The sequence below is a fragment of the Haliotis rubra genome, unplaced genomic scaffold (genome assembly GCF_003918875.1).
Source record: "Haliotis rubra isolate DU_JTF1 unplaced genomic scaffold, ASM391887v1 Scf249, whole genome shotgun sequence".
NCBI lineage: Eukaryota > Metazoa > Mollusca > Gastropoda > Lepetellida > Haliotidae > Haliotis > Haliotis rubra.
Genome location: NW_025766547.1, coordinates 1,271,621 through 1,293,946, shown reverse-complemented (window position 1 = coordinate 1,293,946; position 22,326 = coordinate 1,271,621). Strand labels below are relative to the sequence as shown.

At 41.1% G+C, this 22,326-nt stretch overlaps 1 protein-coding gene across 4 annotated transcripts in view; it reads right to left on the bottom strand.

The window, feature by feature from the left end:
• Nucleotides 1-22,326, bottom strand: part of LOC124279272 (neuronal acetylcholine receptor subunit alpha-10-like) — a 143,275-nt gene that overhangs the window by 68,353 nt on the left and 52,596 nt on the right. For 3 of the 4 annotated variants that reach the window (XM_046715099.1, XM_046715098.1, XM_046715097.1), the window contains exon 1: nucleotides 4,528-4,699. The exons of the other annotated variant lie outside the window; for it this stretch is intronic. In XM_046715099.1, the coding sequence (XP_046571055.1) occupies nucleotides 4,528-4,570 (43 nt within the window). In that variant the 5' untranslated portion in view covers nucleotides 4,571-4,699. Of the gene's footprint in view, nucleotides 1-4,527; nucleotides 4,700-22,326 lie in introns of those variants that run through there. 4 annotated transcript variants of the gene reach the window in all.

Below are 22,326 nucleotides of genomic sequence, written 5' to 3'. Positions count from 1 at the left end.
ATCGTCAAAAATGCAAATTCAACTTATAAAGTTGAAAAATAACGCGATGAAAAAACCGCGCGAAATCGGAGTTCAAACGTTTCACTAATTTTCCCCAGACTTTTCTGGGGAGAACGGGTTTCAACAGCTGGGCTTCGCTCATAGCACGTGCGCAAGTAAATAGGTTCGCGCAGCTTTGAAGCGGGTTGTCGGGTGAATACTCGGTGAAGGCTTTGCTGTGAGCTATTTTTCTAATGTTTTGTTGATATCTCACAGGCGCGAGCTTTTTATATGTTATGACAGTAAATTAACTGTTTATATAATTTCATTTGTCTATTTCACCACACGTCCTTCTTACCGAGACACTTTCTCAGTTTGATTCTTAAAAGCAATGTCATTATTTAGCGTTGACAGAATTTCTAACTGTGATATAGATATGTCGTTGTCACAGACAAAACTCAATGTCTTGTTTTATTGACACCTGTGTGTCTGCCTGCCTGTCTGCTAATGACAATATTCAATACACAGCTGCTATCACTGACCACATGCAATTTGAACTTAACACCAATCAGGCTATACACCATAAACAAAATGCAGTGATTTATGGCCCGAGTTCGGTCTCTGTCACATTATGTAATTACACAGACAGGCATGTGTGATACTTGAACACCTTCATGTTATGATGTCTGTTGATTGCAAAATGTTACACACAAAAAATGAGCATGTATTTACAAAACCCAACATCTCTCTCTATATATATACACACAATTAGCCGTGAAGGCATCTGCAAATGAACCAGCCGTTACACTTGAGTGCACACCCACCCGCTCTGACTTGGTTCGGTATCCCGGCTGCTTCGTTTCTTGGGAAGTAAACCAAAGTACACAATTTTGCACTTTCGATTTGCGATTGTACGCTTATAATTTTCTTTATATATTTTTTCGTAACCAGCAATGTATATCATATGTCATGAATAAGTGATAATTGTGTTTTAATTATGTTTGAATTTTTGGTTGCATGTGACCTTTAAACAACAAGATAACATCAGGTGTACGGAGATCGGAAACAGAGGGACATACAAGAGACATGAAACAGCATGGCAGCAGGTGTAAGGAGATCGTAAACACAGGGATACACAAGTGGCATGAAACAACAGCACAACATCAGGTGTAAGAAATCGGAAACGGGGATATACAAGAGACACAAAACAACATGGCAGCAGGTGTAAGGTGATCGGAAACAATAATATACACGAGACATGAAACAACAGCAGAACATCAGGAGTAGGGAGATCGGAAACAGGGATATACAAGAGACATGTAATATCAGCAGAACATCAGGAGTAATGAGATCGGAAACACAAGGGTATACAAGAGACATGAAACAGCATGGCAGCAGGTGTAAGGAGATCGGAAACACTAGGATATACAAGAGACATGAAACAACAGCACAACATCAGGTGTAAGGAGATCGGAAACACAGGGATATACAAGAGACATGAAACAGCATGGCAGCAGGTGTAAGGAGATCGGAAACAAGGATATAGAAGAAACATTAAAAAGTCACATGCAACGTAAAACACAACTTTGCAGATTCTGATACCTTTCGATATGGACATACCGAAACAAATCGTCAAAAATGCAAATTCAACTTATAAAGTTGAAAAATAACGCGATGAAAAACACCGCGCGAAATCGGAGTTCAAACGTTTCACTAATTTTCCCCAGACTTTTCTGGGGAGAACGGGTTTCAACAGCTGGGCTTCGCTCATAGCACGTGCGCAAGTAAATAGGTTCGCGCAGCTTTGAAGCGGGTTGTCGGGTGAATACTCGGTGAAGGCTTTGCTGTGAGCTATTTTTCTAATGTTTTGTTGATATCTCACAGGCGCGAGCTTTTTATATGTTATGACAGTAAATTAACTGTTTATATAATTTCATTTGTCTATTTCACCACACGTCCTTCTTACCGAGACACTTTCTCAGTTTGATTCTTAAAAGCAATGTCATTATTTAGCGTTGACAGAATTTCTAACTGTGATATAGATATGTCGTTGTCACAGACAAAACTCAATGTCTTGTTTTATTGACACCTGTGTGTCTGCCTGCCTGTCTGCTAATGACAATATTCAATACACAGCTGCTATCACTGACCACATGCAATTTGAACTTAACACCAATCAGGCTATACACCATAAACAAAATGCATTGATTTATGGCCCGAGTTCGGTCTCTGTCACATTATGTAATTACACAGACAGGCATGTGTGATACTTGAACACCTTCATGTTATGATGTCTGTTGATTGCAAAATGTTACACACAAAAAATGAGCATGTATTTACAAAACCCAACATCTCTCTCTATATATACACACAATTAGCCGTGAAGGCATCTGCAAATGAACCAGCCGTTACACTTGAGTGCACACCCACCCGCTCTGACTTGGTTCGGTATCCCGGCTGCTTCGTTTCTTGGGAAGTAAACCAAAGTACACAATTTTGCACTTTCGATTTGCGATTGTACGCTTATAATTTTCTTTATATATTTTTTCGTAACCAGCAATGTATATCATATGTCATGAATAAGTGATAATTGTGTTTTAATTATGTTTGAATTTTTGGTTGCATGTGACCTTTAAACAACAAGATAACATCAGGTGTACGGAGATCGGAAACAGAGGGACATACAAGAGACATGAAACAGCATGGCAGCAGGTGTAAGGAGATCGTAAACACAGGGATACACAAGTGGCATGAAACAACAGCACAACATCAGGTGTAAGAAATCGGAAACGGGGATATACAAGAGACACAAAACAACATGGCAGCAGGTGTAAGGTGATCGGAAACAGTTATATACAACAGACATGAAATAACAGCACAACATCAGGTGTAAGGAAATCAGAAACAATAATATACACGAGACATGAAACAACAGCAGAACATCAGGAGTAATGAGATCGGAAACAGGGATATACAAGAGACATGTAATATCAGCAGAACATCAGGAGTAATGAGATCGGAAACACAGGGATATACAAGAGACATGAAACAACAGCATAACAGCAGGAGTAAGAAGATCGGAAACACAGGGATATACAAGAGACATGAAACAACAGCATAACATCAGGAGTAAGAAGATCGGAAACACAGGGATATACAAGAGACATGAAACAACAGCATAACAGCAGGAGTAAGAAGATCGGAAACACAGGGATATACAAGAGACATGAAACAACAGCATAACATCAGGTGTAAGAAGATCGGAAACACAGGGATATACAAGAGACATTAACTAACAGCATAACAGAAGGAGTAATGAGATCGGAAACAAAGGGATATACCAGAGACATGAAACAACAGCATAACATCAGGTGTAAGGTGATCGGAAACACAGGGATATACAAGAGACATGAAACAACAGCATAACAGCAGGAGTAAGAAGATCGGAAACACAGGGATATACAAGAGACATTAACTAACAGCATAACAGAAGGAGTAATGAGATCGGAAACAAAGGGATATACCAGAGACATGAAACAACAGCATAACATCAGGTGTAAGGTGATCGGAAACACAGGGATATACAAGAAACATGTAATATGAGGAGAACATCAGGAGTAATGAGATCGGAAACACAGGGATATACAAGAGAAATGAAACAACAGCACAACATCAGGTGTAAGGAGATCGGAAACACAGGGATATACAAGAGACATGTAATATCAGCAGAACATCAGGAGTAATGAGATCGGAAACACAGGGATATACCAGAGACATGAAACAACAGCACAACACCAGGAGTAATGAGATCGGAAACACAGGGATGTACAAGAGACATGAAACAACAGCAGAACATCAGGTTTAAGGAGATCGGAAACACAGGGATATACAAGAGACATGAAACAACAGCATAACAGCAGGAGTAAGGAGATCGGAAACACAGGGATATACAAGAGACATGAAATAACAAGATAACAGCAGGAGTAAGAAGATCGGAAACACAGGGATATACAAGAGACATGAAATAACAGCATAACATTAGGTTCAAAACAACTGAACAACAACACGTGAAAATAGTAACCGCCTTATATCTTAAACATTCAAATTACTTCTGACACCAAATATTCGCTTAAACCAGTGACTAGTCTTCATACAGACCCTGAAACAAATTTATCCAAGAAACCACATGCAAGTGTATAATTTGTGGCAAGTCTAGATTTCCCCTGTTTCAGAAGAAAGTCTCTGGGCTCCTTTCCATGATATTGTATGATTGTAATTTAGAAACCCTTCTTCTTTCTTTAAAATATGTTCATTTCAGAGACTAGATGTTAGTCTAACCAGTGATCAATCAGCTGTTTCCCTTAACAGTACCAGGGTCCAAGTATGGATGTTCATAAGCCTAGCTCCTCTCTCTGAGTGGCCCTGCAGCAAACTACTTGGCTAATGAAATAAATCGGTCAACGCCTTGCACAAAGCGTATACACTCTAGTATGACCTAAATACTATTCAAAGCGTTACGTTCTCACACTCTCAAAAAGTTGTCCTTACCTAGCATCCATCCAATGACGAGAAGCACCGGCTTCACATCCATCTCCGGGAACTCAACCACGCAAGGCTATCGGTGAAGCTGTGTACACCACTGAACGAACATGAAACTATTCCAGCTATCAGTTTTGATTAGCAGATTACTTGCCAGGTTCCAGCACAGATAGTTGCGGTCGCTGTCGGATTCATTCTGCAGCGGGACGGTGACACGGTGGTATTTAAACAGCGTTTCGCAATTATTCGTTAACGGACCAGTGATAAACATTAATTTCTATTGCATATCGTCACGTGGTTGTAAATAGCAAAAGTCAAAACGATAGGGTGTTGACTGTACATTATCTGACTAATGACTGTGATATTATCAACTGTAATAGTTCATAAGGGTAATAATCTGTTTTAACAGAACTCGGTCAATCTGGACACATGTCGCTGGGTAAACTTTGAATTGATGACATCTTTCTCTCGGTCCTTCAGAACTTTGATGCCCCGATCTCGCTACAAATGGAACGTCATTTAGCCGCTGGTTGAGCGTTGCAGCTGCGTGAATGTCAGTGAGTGGAGTCGCCTAGTGTGTAGACCATGGAGGCAGCAGCAGAGGTGTTCTATTAATCTTGTGTAACAAAAATAGACCTTCGAAACTAGACTCCCAAAGGAAAATATTTTACAGATAAAACACTTTACAGATATAATGAAAAGGAGCCCGGAGACTTTCTTCATTTTCAGACTTACCACATATTCTAGACGTGCATGGGTTTTCTTTGATATATACTCTCCCAAAAAAGAAACGCATCATGAAAATAGCAAGTTTATGTAGCAATGAATTAAAACGTGATTCATTTTACCAAAGGTTTTGCTCTGTTTATGAGTCCTATGGTGTTTATGTTGTGAAACATCACACCAAAATGCACCATCCGTAAAATACCCGTATTTAACAGCATGATTTTCAATTACGGCGTGTAGTGTCACATGATACATAATTCACATGCAATGCACGTGAAAGTTGGGGATCAGATAGTCTCAATGATAGGTATAAAAGGTTGATCGTTGTCTGTCGATTATGCACTGTATTTGGAATATTGTTGACGAACGCAAAATGTCACGTCTAAGTGAAGTCAACCGTCATATCGCCATTGGTTTGCTTGACACTGGCCAGTCTTAACGTGCAGTTGCCCGACGCAGGAATGTTCACTAAAGCACCATTTCACGGCTCTGGGAGAGATATCGCCGGCAGAATTCGGTAGCAGATGCCCATCGTAGTGGGCGACCTCGAGCGACCACTGCGGCGCAGGATCGCTACATCCGGGTACCTCACCTGCGCCATCGAACAGCTACGGCGACCAGTACCGCTCGACAAATACCCGGATTGAGGAGGCTTTCTGCACAGACCGACAGGAACAGGTTGAGAGAGGCTGGTTTACATGCCAGAAGACCTTATTTTGGCCCTGTGCTTCGACAACAATATCGTCGACATCGAGTTCAAACGTGCACCAACGTTCAGGCCTTAAACCTACCGAATTGGCGTAGAATCTGGTTCAGTGATGAATCACGATTTCTTTTGGAACAACGCGATGGAAGAATGCGGGTGTACAGACGTCGACGTGAACGTTTCGCCGACGCTTGCGTTCCCCAGGTGGACAGATTCTGCCGTAACAGTGTTATGATGTGGGGAGCGATCACCTGCCGTAGGAAAAGTGATTTGGTGATGATCGAGGGCAAGGTAACAGCTCAACGGTACTGTGACGAAATCCTACGCCCACACCTCCTTCTAATCATTGATCGCAAGAGGGAGTTGTTTCAACAGGACAATGTCAGGCCCCACACAGCACGTCACACTAGAGACTTCCTCCAGAACCACAACATCAATGTGCTCCCCTGGCCCTCAAGATCACCGGACTTAAACCCGATCGAACATCTGTGGGATGCCCTGGACAGACGGGTGCGACGTCGTAACCCTCAGCCCCAGACACTTCAGCAACTCGCACAGGCATTAGAAGGCAGAGTGGGCTGCGATTGGGCAACACCCGATTTTGAGACTTATTCGTTCGATGCCGAGGCGATGCCGTGCAGTTCTGGATGCCCACGGTGGTCACACGAGGTATTGACCCCAGCACCACTACAGGTCTCTAAATGACAGTCAAACTGACTTTCCTCGAGTTTGTGCCAAAGACGAATAAGTCTGCCAGTGTGCAATTTCGCTATATTTCATTGACCCATAAAGCCTACACGATGTTTCAAAATAAAGATAAATATACAGTTGAAATTCCTATATGCGTTTCTTTTTGGGGAGAGTATATTTGTTTCATGATCTGTATGACAGACTAGGGTGGGGGATGTGGAGGGTGCTTGCTAGAGAAAGACAATAAGGCGTGGTTATGAAACTCTTCATGCCCAAATCTCTTTAGAATCCGTTCGGATGACCCAAGTTCATTGTTCACCCGGATCCTTCTTTCACAAAGCGATATTAGCTCGTTGACTGTAACTTTCACTGAATACAACACAGTTATGACGCACATCGTAAGAGTTTCCATTAATAGTTTTCAATGGCACCATTGGGTACTAGGATTTGCTCGACCTCTTGCCGTATGCTGTAACTCTTCCCAGCTCGATGTTAGCACGGACATATCACATGACGATAAAAATCCTCAAAACATTGTCAATAATAAGAAGAAGTCTTATAATGCGCTAATCTCCACTCAACAAAGCGCTAGCACCTGTTTATTATTACCCCGGATAACCCAAGCTGCCTGTTTGCGGCGCTAGAAGGTTATAGTCACATGGCTTTATCCAACCGGGTACCCATTTTCTGCTGGGTGAACAGAGGCAATTTTGAACAAACTCACTTGCCTAAGATGAGACCACATATATCACCTGAGCTTCGTTATGTGCAGGACTGAAGTCCTAGAAACTCTCTGTAGTCAAGCTGCCAAACACAGTCACCCATCCGAGGACTGTCCGAGCTCGACCTTGCTTAACTGCAACTGATTCGTGACTTGAGCTCTGTGCTGTGCAACTGATTCGTGACCTGGGCTCTGGGCTGTGCAACTGATTCGTGACTTGAGCTCTGGGCTGTGCAACTGATTCGTGACCTGAGCTCTCTGCTGTGCAACTGTTTCGTGACCTGGGCTCTGTGCGCAGGACCACCCGCCACCACAAAATAGGCACATCAGTTGAGAATAGATACAAACAAGATGGTTAATAAGGGAAAGGCAGCGGTGACTGTTAGCAAATGCACGACTAAAACAGTAATATGCGGCTAAAGCGTGAAGAGGCTAAACAGGAAATAGAGAATATGGCTTATAGCTGGTTGAAAGACTAATATCTTAACTTGCCTTTGAATTACTTGAAATATATTGACCATGACAATACCAGACGTCTAGGTGGCGGTAGTTAAAAGGTCCAGCAGGGAATATATTCACTGAACATGCACTGATGTCTGTTATCTCTACGAGTGAGTGAGTGAGTGAGTGAGTTTAGTTTTACGCCGCAATATTCCAGCTATATCCCGGCTGTCTGTAAATAATCGTGTCTGGACCAGACAATACAATGATGTCTGTTATCTCTAGCCAAGCTCCTTACAGCGAAACGGCATATGGTAATATATGGTCATTAATGTGACGCTTCCAATATAGGTTCTAGATTGTAAATAATCATTGATATCATACATAAAGTGTTTGACTTACGATTACATATGATGATTCGGAACCATGTCATGTGATGTTTACATTCATCAATCTGTACCGACAAATATCGATTGAACTCAGTAATCAGAGTACAAAAGGGCCGCCGGAGTTTGGTCCACTGTCTGTTTTAGATCACAAAAAAAGGAAAAGAATATAAATATTAAGTTTTTTTATTGCTACTTAGAAGTTGGGAGAAATTGATGACATTAAACCTTTTATGTTTCATGTCGGTCAGGATATTTTCATTTAGAATATATACAACGGTGATAAGCATCGCTACCCCTTGTCCAATGTACACATTAGGAGTCACGTGTGAGTTTAATCACGTCCAATACATTAATGTTTCAGTTTCACCTTGGTGTTGTGGGCAATGTTTCAGTTTCACCATGGTGTTTGAGACAATGCTTCAGTTTCACCGCGAATTTTGTAGAGAATGGTTCAGTTTCACCAAAGTGTTTGAGACAATGTTTCAGTTTCACCAAGGTGTTTGAGACAAAGTTTCAGTTTCACCTAGGTTTTGGAGTCCATATTTCAGTTTCACCGTGGACACAAGACAGCTTGTTTACCTATGCGTCTATGGGTGAAATAATAACCGCCAAGCGAGTGGTTCGCTGTGATAACCACCTCGAGGGAACCGAGAGGTGATTATCGAAGCGAATCATTCGCAGTCTCCTACATAGACATCAGTGATATATCGAAAAAAGAGTTTTTGTTAATTTTCTTTCGGGAGTGTTAGAAATACACACAAGCTTAACAAATTGACAATGGTTTTCAAAGATCTTGCAATGTGTGCCAGGTAAGTGTGCGAGATACGTTGCTGCACCAGAATCTCGTGCAAGTCGAGCAATTAACAATCACGTGCAATGGAAAACCACGTGATTTAAGCTGACAGTGTTATACAAGCCATTACAGCAAATGAATTCCGACATGGAGGTGCTTTTGGCTTCTCAGGGAGCTGCTACGACTCTGTTCCAGGCCGGCGTGGATTTTGAAGCAAACTGGTCATGTGGTAATCATCGTACCCTACATAACATTGCCAATATCTGTACTTGTACTCAGTTGAAGCGTGGTGTTCTTCAATTTTGTTCTAGGAAGGTGAAACCCGTGAACGTCTGGGAAAGAGTTCAGCCCGTACCCCCCTCTTTTTACCTAGTATATTTGCTCCAGGAGGTATCCTTACCCGGTGTATTATTTCAACACTGAAATAAGTTCATTGATTTTTTTTTTTATACCTGTTCTAGTTTATTGAATGTATATTTAGGGTTAGGTATGCATGTTGGTTTGTAATTATGGTTTTTCATGGGGGTGGGAGATACAGGCGGCACTCTTTCCGCTCGCTGACTTGGTTGACACATGTCATCGGTTCCCAATTGCGCAGATTGATGCTCATGCTGTTGATCACTGGATTGTCGGGTCCAGACTCGAATATTTACAGACCGCCGCCATATAGCTGGAATATTGCTGAATTCGGCTTATAACTAAACTCACTAACTCACTTGGAAGGTGAGGTGGGTGGGTAGTGGGTGTCATCAATTTTCTTCACATGTACTTGGGGTCAGCAAGTTTCTACATGTGAAAATATTTTAAAAATGCTGAGAAATTATAGGAAGGGGGCGGGCATTGATTTCGTACATAATATGCAGGGGGTTACTTACTTTGTCCATAATTTTTAGGGTGGTTGGGTAGGGGGTGATTCACATTGTACTTGCTTCTCCATAAACCTCATCATCACCCCCACTAGCCATAAATTTTGAATGGTCCCTAGGGTACCCTTGAATTGGGCTTAAATTGGGTTGGGAAATTGAGTTGCCAGCACGACAGCATGAACTTGGGAAGTTATCTGATTGTTGAGAGTACCATTGGTTATTTTCCAACTGTTGCAAGTGTGCGGGCGTAAAGGAAAGTAAATGAAGACCACATGAAGATGGCAGCAGCATTCTCACAAGTAACAAGCCAAAAACGGAGGAAGTACGATGCAAAGCGGAACACAATGCTTCAACTCCAGAAGTATGTTTTCTTTCTCTCAGTGGAAACATAATTTTAGGGAATAAACGTTCTCAATACTAACTCTTCTAATGAAATTAAACATTATTGGTCAGGGGAAATTGCACTGTTTATAGGCCAGAGTTGCCCACCGCCCTCCCATTCCATTTAGAACAAGTTTTATGGATAACAACTTCTTTCTTCCGTGAGTGCGACGTTTCGATACAGATTCTTGTACCGTTGTCAAGTCTTGTACCGTTGTCACTCTTGCTTGACAACGGTACAAGAATCTGTATCGAAACGTCGCACTCACGAAATAAAGAAGTTGTTATCCATAAAACTTGTTCTATATTGTACGTCTCAACTTCTAAAATGCCACTCAAACAAGTTCTCCCATTCCATTGGTTATGAGTTTGTACTAAACCCAAGTCTATTGGTATTCGAGAAACTTGCTTGATACTGATGCATGTAATTTGTTGGTAGACGTCATTTTCACGATAACAGAATGTATCATAAAATTAATCATTGCCGTAAATCAAATTATTCATTACAAAAATACCATGAGCATCCTGTTTAAATAACTATTTCATTTTTCAGATTATTCAAGTGACCCTTATGGAGAATCGAAAGGTGGAAGGAGGTCCCGCCACTTCCAATTTATTAATTGCAGTGTGCAGATATTGTAAAAAATAAATAAAAATATTTTAATGGTTCTGTATTTTTGTATTCAATATGTTTCCAACAGAAACATTGAGGTAGAGGCATAGGGTTGTCAAACCCGATATGCTAAGGGAAAAGTTCTTCTCGAGGTGCGATACCGGGAAGAAGGTGAGGCTTGTTCCCGGTATCGCACCGAGAGTTGGTCGGATAACCGCCCTAGGGGGTTATATGATAACCAGCCTAGGGGGTTATATGATAACCAACCCCTTGCGAGGTGGTTCACAAAAAAGAATAACCCAAGATATTGACCCAATAATCAACCCACGTGGTATATACATAATTATAACACAACTTACATGCCATCAACATTTTGCTCTTTCAGGAAATGTAGGAAAGGGGTATATTTTGAAACTATTCCCAGAGGATTATTACATATTTTGAACACATAGGTATGCCATGGATTTTCAACACCTCTTTAAAGTCTGTTTCGGTAAGACGGATTCTTTGTCTAAATAACAATGACTAACACCACACTGTATGAAAAGAGTTGATCTGTATTTCACTGAACACGAGGCATATGTTGCATTAAAAAAGCAGTCGGCTCGGGTAACGTGAATGACAAGCGCCACGTTGTATACAAATAATTCTGCATTCCATGGGTTGTTGAGTCACCAGCCACTGTGCAGTCAGTCGAATCAAGAGTGTTCTAAGGGGGTTGAAATAGACGAAAAATTACGTCATCATCGAACACCTGCCTGACTTCATTTAACAGGGGGTGTCAATGACCTTGTACTGAGCTGACTTTGGGATAAACCACTTTCCCAGGGTTAGTTTTAGACTCAAGTGGGCAATATAAAGCCCCCGAGGAGTCCCCATGTCATTCAGACTTCAGTCGCCGGAGAGAGAACGCACGCATGCTCTTGACTCTATTGGTTCTGGTAGCCGTTTACCTCGAAGATAGAAAATGGAAGCCGCTCACCGTGATATCCTGAGGAAGAATCACTCAGGTCTAATGCAAGCTATACAGTGTGTAGAAGAGGTGGTGGACAAACTGGTACAGATTGAAGTCCTTACCATCTTCATGAAGGCAGAGATTATCGAAAAATCACTGACGTCCTTCGATCGGGTCAGAGAACTGCTGTCCATGTTACCTAGACGGGGACCCCAAGCTTACTCTCTCTACTGCAAAGCGTTGATGGAATGTTGGGAGACACAAGCCATGGCATTGTTGGGGCTAGAGACTGACAAGCAGATGACAGAACTACAGGATCCCCGTTGTCATTTACATCTGGGGGACAACGTCTTTGTGACGGCCAAGACATGGGATGGTGTACTGAACATTCATGTGAGGAAGTACGAAGTGTACCCGAGTGGCAAGTCCTACCCTACCAAGCGAGGCATCGTGCTTACCTTGAAACACTGGTTAGAAATACCAAGTGTATGTATACAGTTGATGGAAGCTATCGGGGAAGGAAGAAATCAAGCCTAAGTTCACATAGGGGCTAACGTGTATGCCACTTTAGATCCAAATGGTAGCCTGGATCTACGACAGTGGGAGAAAAATGAACAACTTGGAGTGGTACCTACGGCTAAGGGTCTCATGTTGTCCAAACAACAATGGCAGAAACTGAGAGACTGTTATGATGTCATGCCAGACTTTGTGCAAGAACTAAAGGGCATGGTTCCCTGTATGGCACAAGAAGATCACCAAAACCAGATGGGAACTTTAATGTGTTCCTTCTGCAACCCTAATGACTATGAATGTTCGAGAAACTAAATATTCTTCTATGGAATCAAATCACCGTTCAGCAACTTTCATCCAGCTGCGTCTACTTTAGATGGTGTTACATTTAATTGTGTTGTACAATATTACATGTACTCTAAATCAATCTATTCTGGAGATTTGGACAGTGCAACGTATATTCTCCAAGAGACTTCTCCCAGCAATCAAAAACGTCTGGGGCGATATGTGAAAAGCTTTACTCAGAAAGTGTGGGACACCGTCAGTCTTGATGTGATGACTAAGGTATTAATGGCTAAGTTTTCCCAGAACAATGATTTGAAACACGTACTGATTCAATCCTACCCTAAGCCTTTAGCTGAAGCTAGCCCATTTGATAAAAGATGGGGAATAGAAATTGATGTATCCCATCCTGATATTGACAAACCCTGGAAATGGCCGGGGCAAAACCTGTTGGGAAAAACGTTAATGTATGTTTGCGAAAAGTTGTTGCTATTGTAAATGTTGTTCTTGATGTAAATAAAATTCTTGTATTGTATTTTTTGTCTTGGGTTTGGTTTAAATAGCTTGATGCATGTGAGTCATGTTCAGTCGTGTTTGAGATGTCACCTTGGGAACAATACTTGAATAGGATCTATTACGATCCAGAACACCCTGGTAGTTATGCTGGACCCAAGAAGTTGTACGAGCAATGCAACCACCAACACCACCACAACAACCACCACCACCACCACGAGCACCACCACCACAACCACCACGAGCTCCACCACCACCACCACCACTGTCGACAGAAACCTCCCTCCCTCTGCCACAGCAGTGCCCACCGCCCTCCCCTACCCCTCCCTGCCACAGCATAGTCCCACACACGCAAATGTGGGTCACCAGATAGCGTCTCTGATAGCGTCTCTGCTAGCACTGTGAGAGGGCATACTTTAAAACATGGAGTGGAGTCTTGGAGTGGAGTCTCGGAAAGGAGTCTTAATGTAAATATTTAGGTGACCGAGTTTGTTTTGTTTTGATCATAAGGGTAGCTATACAAGCACATTCATTTCACATCTGTAGCTGGTTGGTGTTATCAGTTTTATCAGAAGACAGGAGGCATTTTGTATACACGTATCAATTAGCCCTGTCAACTCCAGAAATGTCATTCTGTAACAGTACCATGCTGCCATCAAGAAGAAAAATGTATATGAATAGATGGAAGGATGGGTGAACTGATGGATGGAGAAGCATGTAAGTTATTTACAACCTGTAAACAAAATATTAATAATAATTATGTATTAGCCCAAAAAACGACATATATAACATGTTCACATGTAAATTCAAATTTGTGTAGAGGAAGCGGTAATAAGGGAAAAGGTACATAAATTAGGACCATTATAAGACATACTGGTCATCAGGGAATATAATAGTTATTATTGCATGAATTATTTATTTCTTACTTAACAAAGAAATTGATTACATAAGATACATAGCACTATATTGTTCAAGAACTGGATTTATTGTCAGTGATGGCAAAAGTAACTGTTCATAAGTCATAATTGTTTTGCTTTTTGTTCAGAAATAGCCATCTCTCTACATCCTTGAACTTACAAACAAAAGCAAAATAAATGTTGCAGAATATTTTGCAAGCTGATTGTTAGTGAGTTTCATCAGCTCTCTATGGCTTGGAAAATCCACTTGGGCAGTCCACTGGAATGTGACAAATTAGAGGAAACACATCACTGATACGATCTGCCCTCAGAATGTCAGAGAGCTAAAGGAATGCTGCTGAGGATTGCCATGTAAACATTTTTACAATCTCGATTACGTTGCTGTCTACAAATGAAAGTATAATTGCGCAGAGTTCGAAGTTGTGACGATTTATTAATAAGTTTGGAGTAAACTGACAAGCATTAACAAACATTTCTACGAGAGCTGTAAAAAAGAAAGACTAATCTCTAAGATGAGTAAGATAGGATATTTACTATTGAAACCGGTGATTCCGGAGGTATAAACGACAACTTGGAAAAAACATTAATGGCATATTCTAGACAGTAATCAGTGTTTACAGAAGTGACAAGTGCACTTATACTCCATACTCCAGACTCCAGACTTCACTCCAAGGCTCCGTTCCATATTTTACAGTATGCCAAGTGAGAGGGAGAGTGTTTTGCACGACACAATCCCAGATATAACATATGTGATATTTACATGGAAGGTGCAATATTAGTCTCATGTGTTTTGGTGCTTGATTCATTCAATACAATCACAAATATATGGGGTTTGGGTATAACATGTCAATATCATCCCCTATTCCTTCTGCAACCCTAATGACTATGAATGTTCGAGAAACTAAATATTCTTCTATGGAATCAAATCACCGTTCAGCAACTTTCATCCAGCTGCGTCTACTTTAGATGGTGTTACATTTAATTGTGTTGTACAATATTACATGTACTCTAAATCAATCTATTCTGGAGATTTGGACAGTGCAACGTATATTCTCCAAGAGACTTCTCCCAGCAATCAAAAACGTCTGGGGCGACCCCCGACCCCCTAGCGTCTCTGCTAGCCCATTTGATAAAAGATGGGGAATAGAAATTGATGTATCCCATCCTGATATTGACAAACCCTGGAAATGGCCGGGGCAAAACCTGTTGGGAAAAACGTTAATGTATGTTCGCGAAAAGTTGTTGCTATTGTAAATGTTGTTCTTGATGTAAATAAAATTCTTGTATTGTATTTTTTGTCTTGGGTTTGGTTTAAATAGCTTGATGCATGTGAGTCATGTTCAGTCGTGTTTGAGATGTCACCTTGGGAACAATACTTGAATCGGATCTATTACGATCCAGAACACCCTGGTAGTTATGCTGGACCCAAGAAGTTGTACGAGCAATGCAACCACCAACACCACCACAACAACCACCACCACCACCACGAGCACCACCACCACAACCACCACGAGCTCCACCACCACCACCACTGTTGACAGAAACCTCCCTCCCTCTGCCACAGCAGTGCCCACCGCCCCTCCCCTACCCCTCCCGCCACAGCATAGTCCCACACACGCAAATGTGGGTCACCAGATAGCGTCTCTGATAGCGTCTCTGCTAGCACTGTGAGAGGGCATACTTTAAAACATGGAGTGGAGTCTTGGAGTGGAGTCTCGGAAAGGAGTCTTAATGTAAATATTTAGGTGACCGAGTTTGTTTTGTTTTGATCATAAGGGTAGCTATACAAGCACATTCATTTCACATCTGTAGCTGGTTGGTGTTATCAGTTTTATCAGAAGACAGGAGGCATTTTGTATACACGTATCAATTAGCCCTGTCAACTCCAGAAATGTCATTCTGTAACAGTACCATGCTGCCATCAAGAAGAAAAATGTATATGAATAGATGGAAGGATGGGTGAACTGATGGATGGAGAAGCATGTAAGTTATTTACAACCTGTAAACAAAATATTAATAATAATTATTTATTAGCCCAAAAAACGACCTATATAACATGTTCACATGTAAATTCAAATTTGTGTAGAGGAAGCGGTAATAAGGGAAAAGGTACATAAATTAGGACCATTATAAGACATACTGGTCATCAGGGAATATAATAGTTATTATTGCATGAATTATTTATTTCTTACTTAACAAAGAAATTGATTACATAAGATACATAGCACTATATTGTTCAAGAACTGGATTTATTGTCAGTGATGGCAAAAGTAACTGTTCATAAGTCATAATTGTTTTGCTTTTTGTTCAGAAATAGCCATCTCTCTACATCCTTGAACTTACAAACAAAAAGCAAAAATAAATGTTGCAGAATATTTTGCAAGCTGATTGTTAGTGAGTTTCATCAGCTCTCTATGGCTTGGAAAATCCACTTGGGCAGTCCACTGGAATGTGACAAATTAGAGGAAACACATCACTGATACGATCTGCCCTCAGAATGTCAGAGAGCTAAAGGAATGCTGCTGAGGATTGCCATGTAAACATTTTTACAATCTCGATTACGTTGCTGTCTACAAATGAAAGTATAATTGCGCAGAGTTCGAAGTTGTGACGATTTATTAATAAGTTTGGAGTAAACTGACAAGCATTAACAAACATTTCTACGAGAGCTGTAAAAAAGAAAGACTAATCTCTAAGATGAGTAAGATAGGATATTTACTATTGAAACCGGTGATTCCGGAGGTATAAACGACAACTTGGAAAAAACATTAATGGCATATTCTAGACAGTAATCAGTGTTTACAGAAGTGACAAGTGCACTTATACTCCATACTCCAGACTCCAGACTTCACTCCAAGGCTCCGTTCCATATTTTACAGTATGCCAAGTGAGAGGGAGAGTGTTTTGCACGACACAATCCCAGATATAACATATGTGATATTTACATGGAAGGTGCAATATTAGTCTCATGTGTTTTGGTGCTTGATTCATTCAATACAATCACAAATATATGGGGTTTGGGTATAACATGTCAATATCATCCCTGATTCCTAAATTTATCGCATTACAAGGCAGGATACAATGGCAATAAGGATTGGATATTCAAATATGGAATGTGAATACCGGTAAGTTTGAAATACATTTGAAATTCTATTGAGTTGGGTTGTTTTGGTGATGGTCAAGACAAACTCAAACCATTTTCATGTGGCAATGAACGCTGATTGCATTGTACAAATGTGTTATAAAACCCTTGAACTGAACCCGTATAATTTCTTTTACACATATGTGTGCACATGTTAGACTAGACTAATGTTTAGTCTCTTAATGTATCATCTTGATAGTAACACACAAACCTATTTAAATTGAAAAGGAGCCCAAGGCAGACCTGGGGGAAATCTAGACTTCATTTAGAGCCTTAGCACTACAGGGAGGGCTAGGCTGTAGGCAAAATAATATAGTTCAGGGACCGTGAGACAGGCTAATGTTAGACCCACGATTTTGAGTACAACTTGAGGAGGCATCATATTACACCTCGGCTGAGTGAGACGAGAGAGGTGTGTGGAGGCTGCGACTGTAATTCATCATGCCTCAACGGCGCGCGCTCTGAGATAACACATATTCTCCACAGGCCACAGAAAAGGTTATTGAGTATGGCAAATATAAACATTTTGTAAGACTGACTGACTGAGTTTAGTTTTACGCCGCTTTTAGCAATATTCCAGCAATATCACAGCGGGGGACACCAGAAATGGGCTTAACATATTGTGCCCATGTGGGGAATCGAACCCGGGCCTTTTTGCGTGACGAGCCAACACTTTAACCACTAGGCTACCCCACCGCCCCCATTTTGTAAGAGGACAAAATGATAACTTCAACTGACTGTCACAGGGGATTTTTTATAGGTAAGATTGAAACCGGATGAAACTAGTTTGTGGTCAGTGGTCAAGTGAGTTCCGTAGGTGCTATGCGCTGATTGGTGCAAATTAATCGCGTGATGTCATGGTGTGATGCTATAATGTGTTTCCCACGGGTCGCGCGGTCATTGTCCTCTCAGTCAGCGTGAGTCACACCGGAGTGAGTTTAATAGTTGCTGATTGGTCCAAACTAATGGTGTGATGTCATGGTGTGATGCTGTGATGTGACGCCGGATCCCACGGTCATTGACACCCCTGTGAAATGAGGTCAGCCAGGTGTTCGATGATGACGACACAAGAGCACCTCTGGCTAGGGCCACATTTTGTTTTTCCTGGTGAGCTTTGATACGGTCCTCATGGACATGGAGTACATGGTTGAAGACTGTCAGATGAAGACGTTCCGGGCGGACACGGAGATGTATTAGCAGTGGCATGGAATCAATTGTGACTTAAACCAGACAGATTCTGAACAAAAGGGATATTGGCCACACAATGTCAAGGGTGTGAAACACTGCATCCACATACAATGAACCTAAGTCTCGTTTACTGATAAGAGCTTCTACATGAAGACAAACAATATGTTACAACACATCTAGAAGTTTTTTATTTAGAAATGTTTTGGACAGGATGCTTTCATAGGAAGCGGTTACTTGGCGCCAGATATACAATATGTCTATAAACTGCTGCCAACTTTGCACTGTATGATGGAACATCCAATGTAGATTGTAAAATTCACTGTCTGATGTAAAACACTTTCTATGGTGCAAGATTTGCTCTGTGGAGACCCAAAAAGTGTGTATGATTTAAATATCTTTCAAAGAGATCCATATCAAGACAGAACCTAATTTTTGCTGCATTAAAGGAATTCTGGTAGATGCTGCCACAAATTTTTCATGAAAAAATAATTCTTCCAGAAATATCTGCAGAAAAGAAATTATGCCAGAAATTTCCTTATGAACACATGAACACACTTATACATTATATTTTTGGTTCACCTCCTCAAGGTCTTTCCAATGATATAAAAGATGCCTTTGTTGCTTGTTGCCCTCTCTGTCTCTAGTGGTCAAACCCGGTCTCATTTGCAACAGCTATAAATCAATTTGTTAAACATGGCAGAAAATAGAAGTATACTTTGAGCGTTGAATAAGCGCCAGTACATTTCGCTATTGGATGTAATATAGTTGACTTAAAATACATGTATAGTCAATTCAAAATCAAAATCAAGGTATAGCTTCTTTAGCCACGGTAGGAAGTTAATAATTCCTACAATTCACTCGGCATCTCATCACCTGTAGATGATTGGACCTTGACATATCTATGTATCTATGCAAATACAGATTGTCTTTTGTATCCAGTAGGTCCTATCTGAGCAATGTGTTCTCGGAACTCCATAGTGACACGGTGCATGAGCAGGGATGTGCCTTGTTTCCTGACTTATCTGTGGTCGCGTAATGAACTGTGTAGTTCCCTGCTGGATAAGCACTTCCGGGTTGCAGTATCGATGTCACGGTCACGTTCAGGAAGTCACGGTTTGGAGAGTCTATGACCATGACCTCTGGCCACGTCATGTTGATGCTTGTTTGGTTCGGTCCAGGATGTGAGACTGGCTAGAGGGACAGTTAATGAAGACCGGAGGCGATGTGTCTGGAACTACAAGCCATACTCTTCTTGACTCCATTCAGCGATCTTCCAGTCCCGATAGTTCTGATATAGTCCATCCTTTGTCAGGTAAGTCAGGGGTGGCAGCAAGACAGGAATGGTAGGGAGCCACATGTTGGACGGGAAACATGGTATCATTATATGTTCATACAACATGAGCACGGACCAGCATACAACATTCACTATTGAACAATGAAAGAATACCCAGTCGTGACTATCCTCGGATAGTACATGGATAGCAGGAAATGAATATTTATTCTTATGTATGTATATTTGTGAATGGTGATTGAATTGTTTTACTTTGAAACAATGTAAACTGATTGGACGATTAAAAATTGCACCACAAGCAATCAAAGTCTGTGGAACTAACGATCAATCTGCTGCCTTCACAGTGCAACTGTTAAATTGTTCATTTCCTTTTATATTGAATGGGCCAGCAAGTAAGCTGATTCAAGATTTGTGATAGTGAGACTGAGGTGTTTCTGAAGTATAATTTTGGATGTCATTCTACAAAGTTATTTATAACTGAAATTATCTTGGGCGTGTTCTTCAGATTGTGAGTTAATAGTAAAACAAATGATACAGTAAATATTAATAGAAAGCTCAGTGAAAGTGATGACATGTTTATTACATAGGGTTTGAAACTTTATATATGTACGCATGCATTTTTAATGAACGACTTAGAGTTGCAAAATGTCGACAGTGAGAAATTAGACCAACATGACGTTGACAGATTTTAACTGTGTTGGCCGGTTCTTATGGTAAGTTCAGTCGCTATGACAACATATCGGAACATCCAACGTTTACAGAATATCAATGTATCTGCCATGTATCTTTCAGGCATGTGTTGAGTCTGAAGTTTTTAATCCAACGGCCATGAACCCTGTTCCCCAATGGAGGACGGGACGTAAACCATGTGAACTTGTCCTGCTCCTGAAAAACGCTTAACATAAGATAGCAATCACTCATTTATCTGAGCTATCGCATCGTGCCGGTATGTGTTTCCTTGAAGCTCCGCCATGCTTCAATGCTCGCAAGTAGGTAGGAAGAGATAACTCTAAGCAGGCGCAGTTATCAACTATACTCAACATTTCACTAGCACGTCAACACGTCACACATTTACTGCTACTGACAATTAGTACCAATGATTACAACAATTAACTCTCACATATCACTACATGCAGGGATAAAAGTGATAAAAGGGTCCACTGTCTGACTAGCGAACATTTCAGCAACAAGACTACCTCCTGGTTCTATCCTTATAAGAAATAGTAGCTGGGTCTACTGTCTTACTAGCGAACATTTCAGCAACAAGACTTCCTCCTGGTTCTATCCTGACAAGAAATAGTAGCTGGGTCTACGGTCTGACTAGCAAACACTTCAACAACAAGACTTCCTCCTGGTTCTATCCTTATAAGAAATAGTAGCTAGGTCTACTGTCTGACTAGCGAACACTTCAACCACAAGACTTCTTATTGGTTCTATCCTTATCAGAAATAGTAGCTGGGTCTACTGTCTGACTAGCAAACACTTCAACTACAAGACTTCTTATTGGTTTTATCCTTATCAGAAATAGTAGCTGGGTCTACTGCCTGACTAGCAAACACTTCAACCACAAGACTACCTCCTGGTTCTATCCTTATAAGAAATAGTAGCTAGGTCTACTATCTGACTAGCGAACACTTCAACCACAAGACTACCTCCTGGTTCTATCCTTACAAGAAATAGTAGCTAGGTCCACTATCTGACTGGCAAACACTTTAACAACTGGGCTACCAGTGAGTCTATGAGAACATTACATATACGGTACAAACAGTGACAATGAGAAATATGATCGTCAGTGCGCGTTCGAGAACGATGGCCAGCTGTTTCCATTCATATGTAGCCTCGTCAAGGCTGTCTTGTGTTGTGAGCCTCCTCTTGTGTAGATCCATGGCCTTCTCTACCGTGTGGAGCAGTCGGTTGAGAACATCCACCACGGCATTCCCTCCACCGGGCTGTCCATCCGTCATGGTGGGCGCTGGTTTATCTGCATCCATAGCCTCGTCATGAGCAGAAATTAGGATCTGCATGTTAAAATCAAGCAATAAATTCCCAGAAACAAATAAATACTGGTCATGCTTAACAGTCCATATTTTCATCAATCGAAAGTGAACAATAGCTTAAATTATCAAAGAATAAACATCAAACATACCATGCTCTGGTCGGTAGACTCTGGCAGGTCTATTTTGATGAAGAGGATCCTCGCAAGAAAACTAAAGCACAAAGTTTTGACAAGCCGTGGGAGTTTGTGTCCTCTCGCCCCTCGGTGATGAATATTCAGAGTGAACACGGCCAGGCCAACACTCAGAGACACAATGAAGATATTGATCGCATAGTACCGACCTACGGGAGAAAACCCCAGATTAAATACATTTAATGAGGACGTAACATTATGCCAATATGAGTCTTACAAACACATGGTATAAGGTAAAAGATTATTTTAGGGTGTAAGCGCGTCTCGATTCTGTGACTAATATCATAATCATTGAAACAGTCACACTGGTAACGTGCAGTATAAATGTAGCATAAATAAAGTGTAAATGTAGCATAATGTAGCACAAATGGAGCATCAAAGTAGTATATGTGTAGTGTATATGTGGCGTAAGTGTGATGTAGTGTACGTAGAGGGCCAAAAGGCTATAGCTTCCACTCGTCACATGGGTACAATGTGCGAACCCATTTTTGTGTCC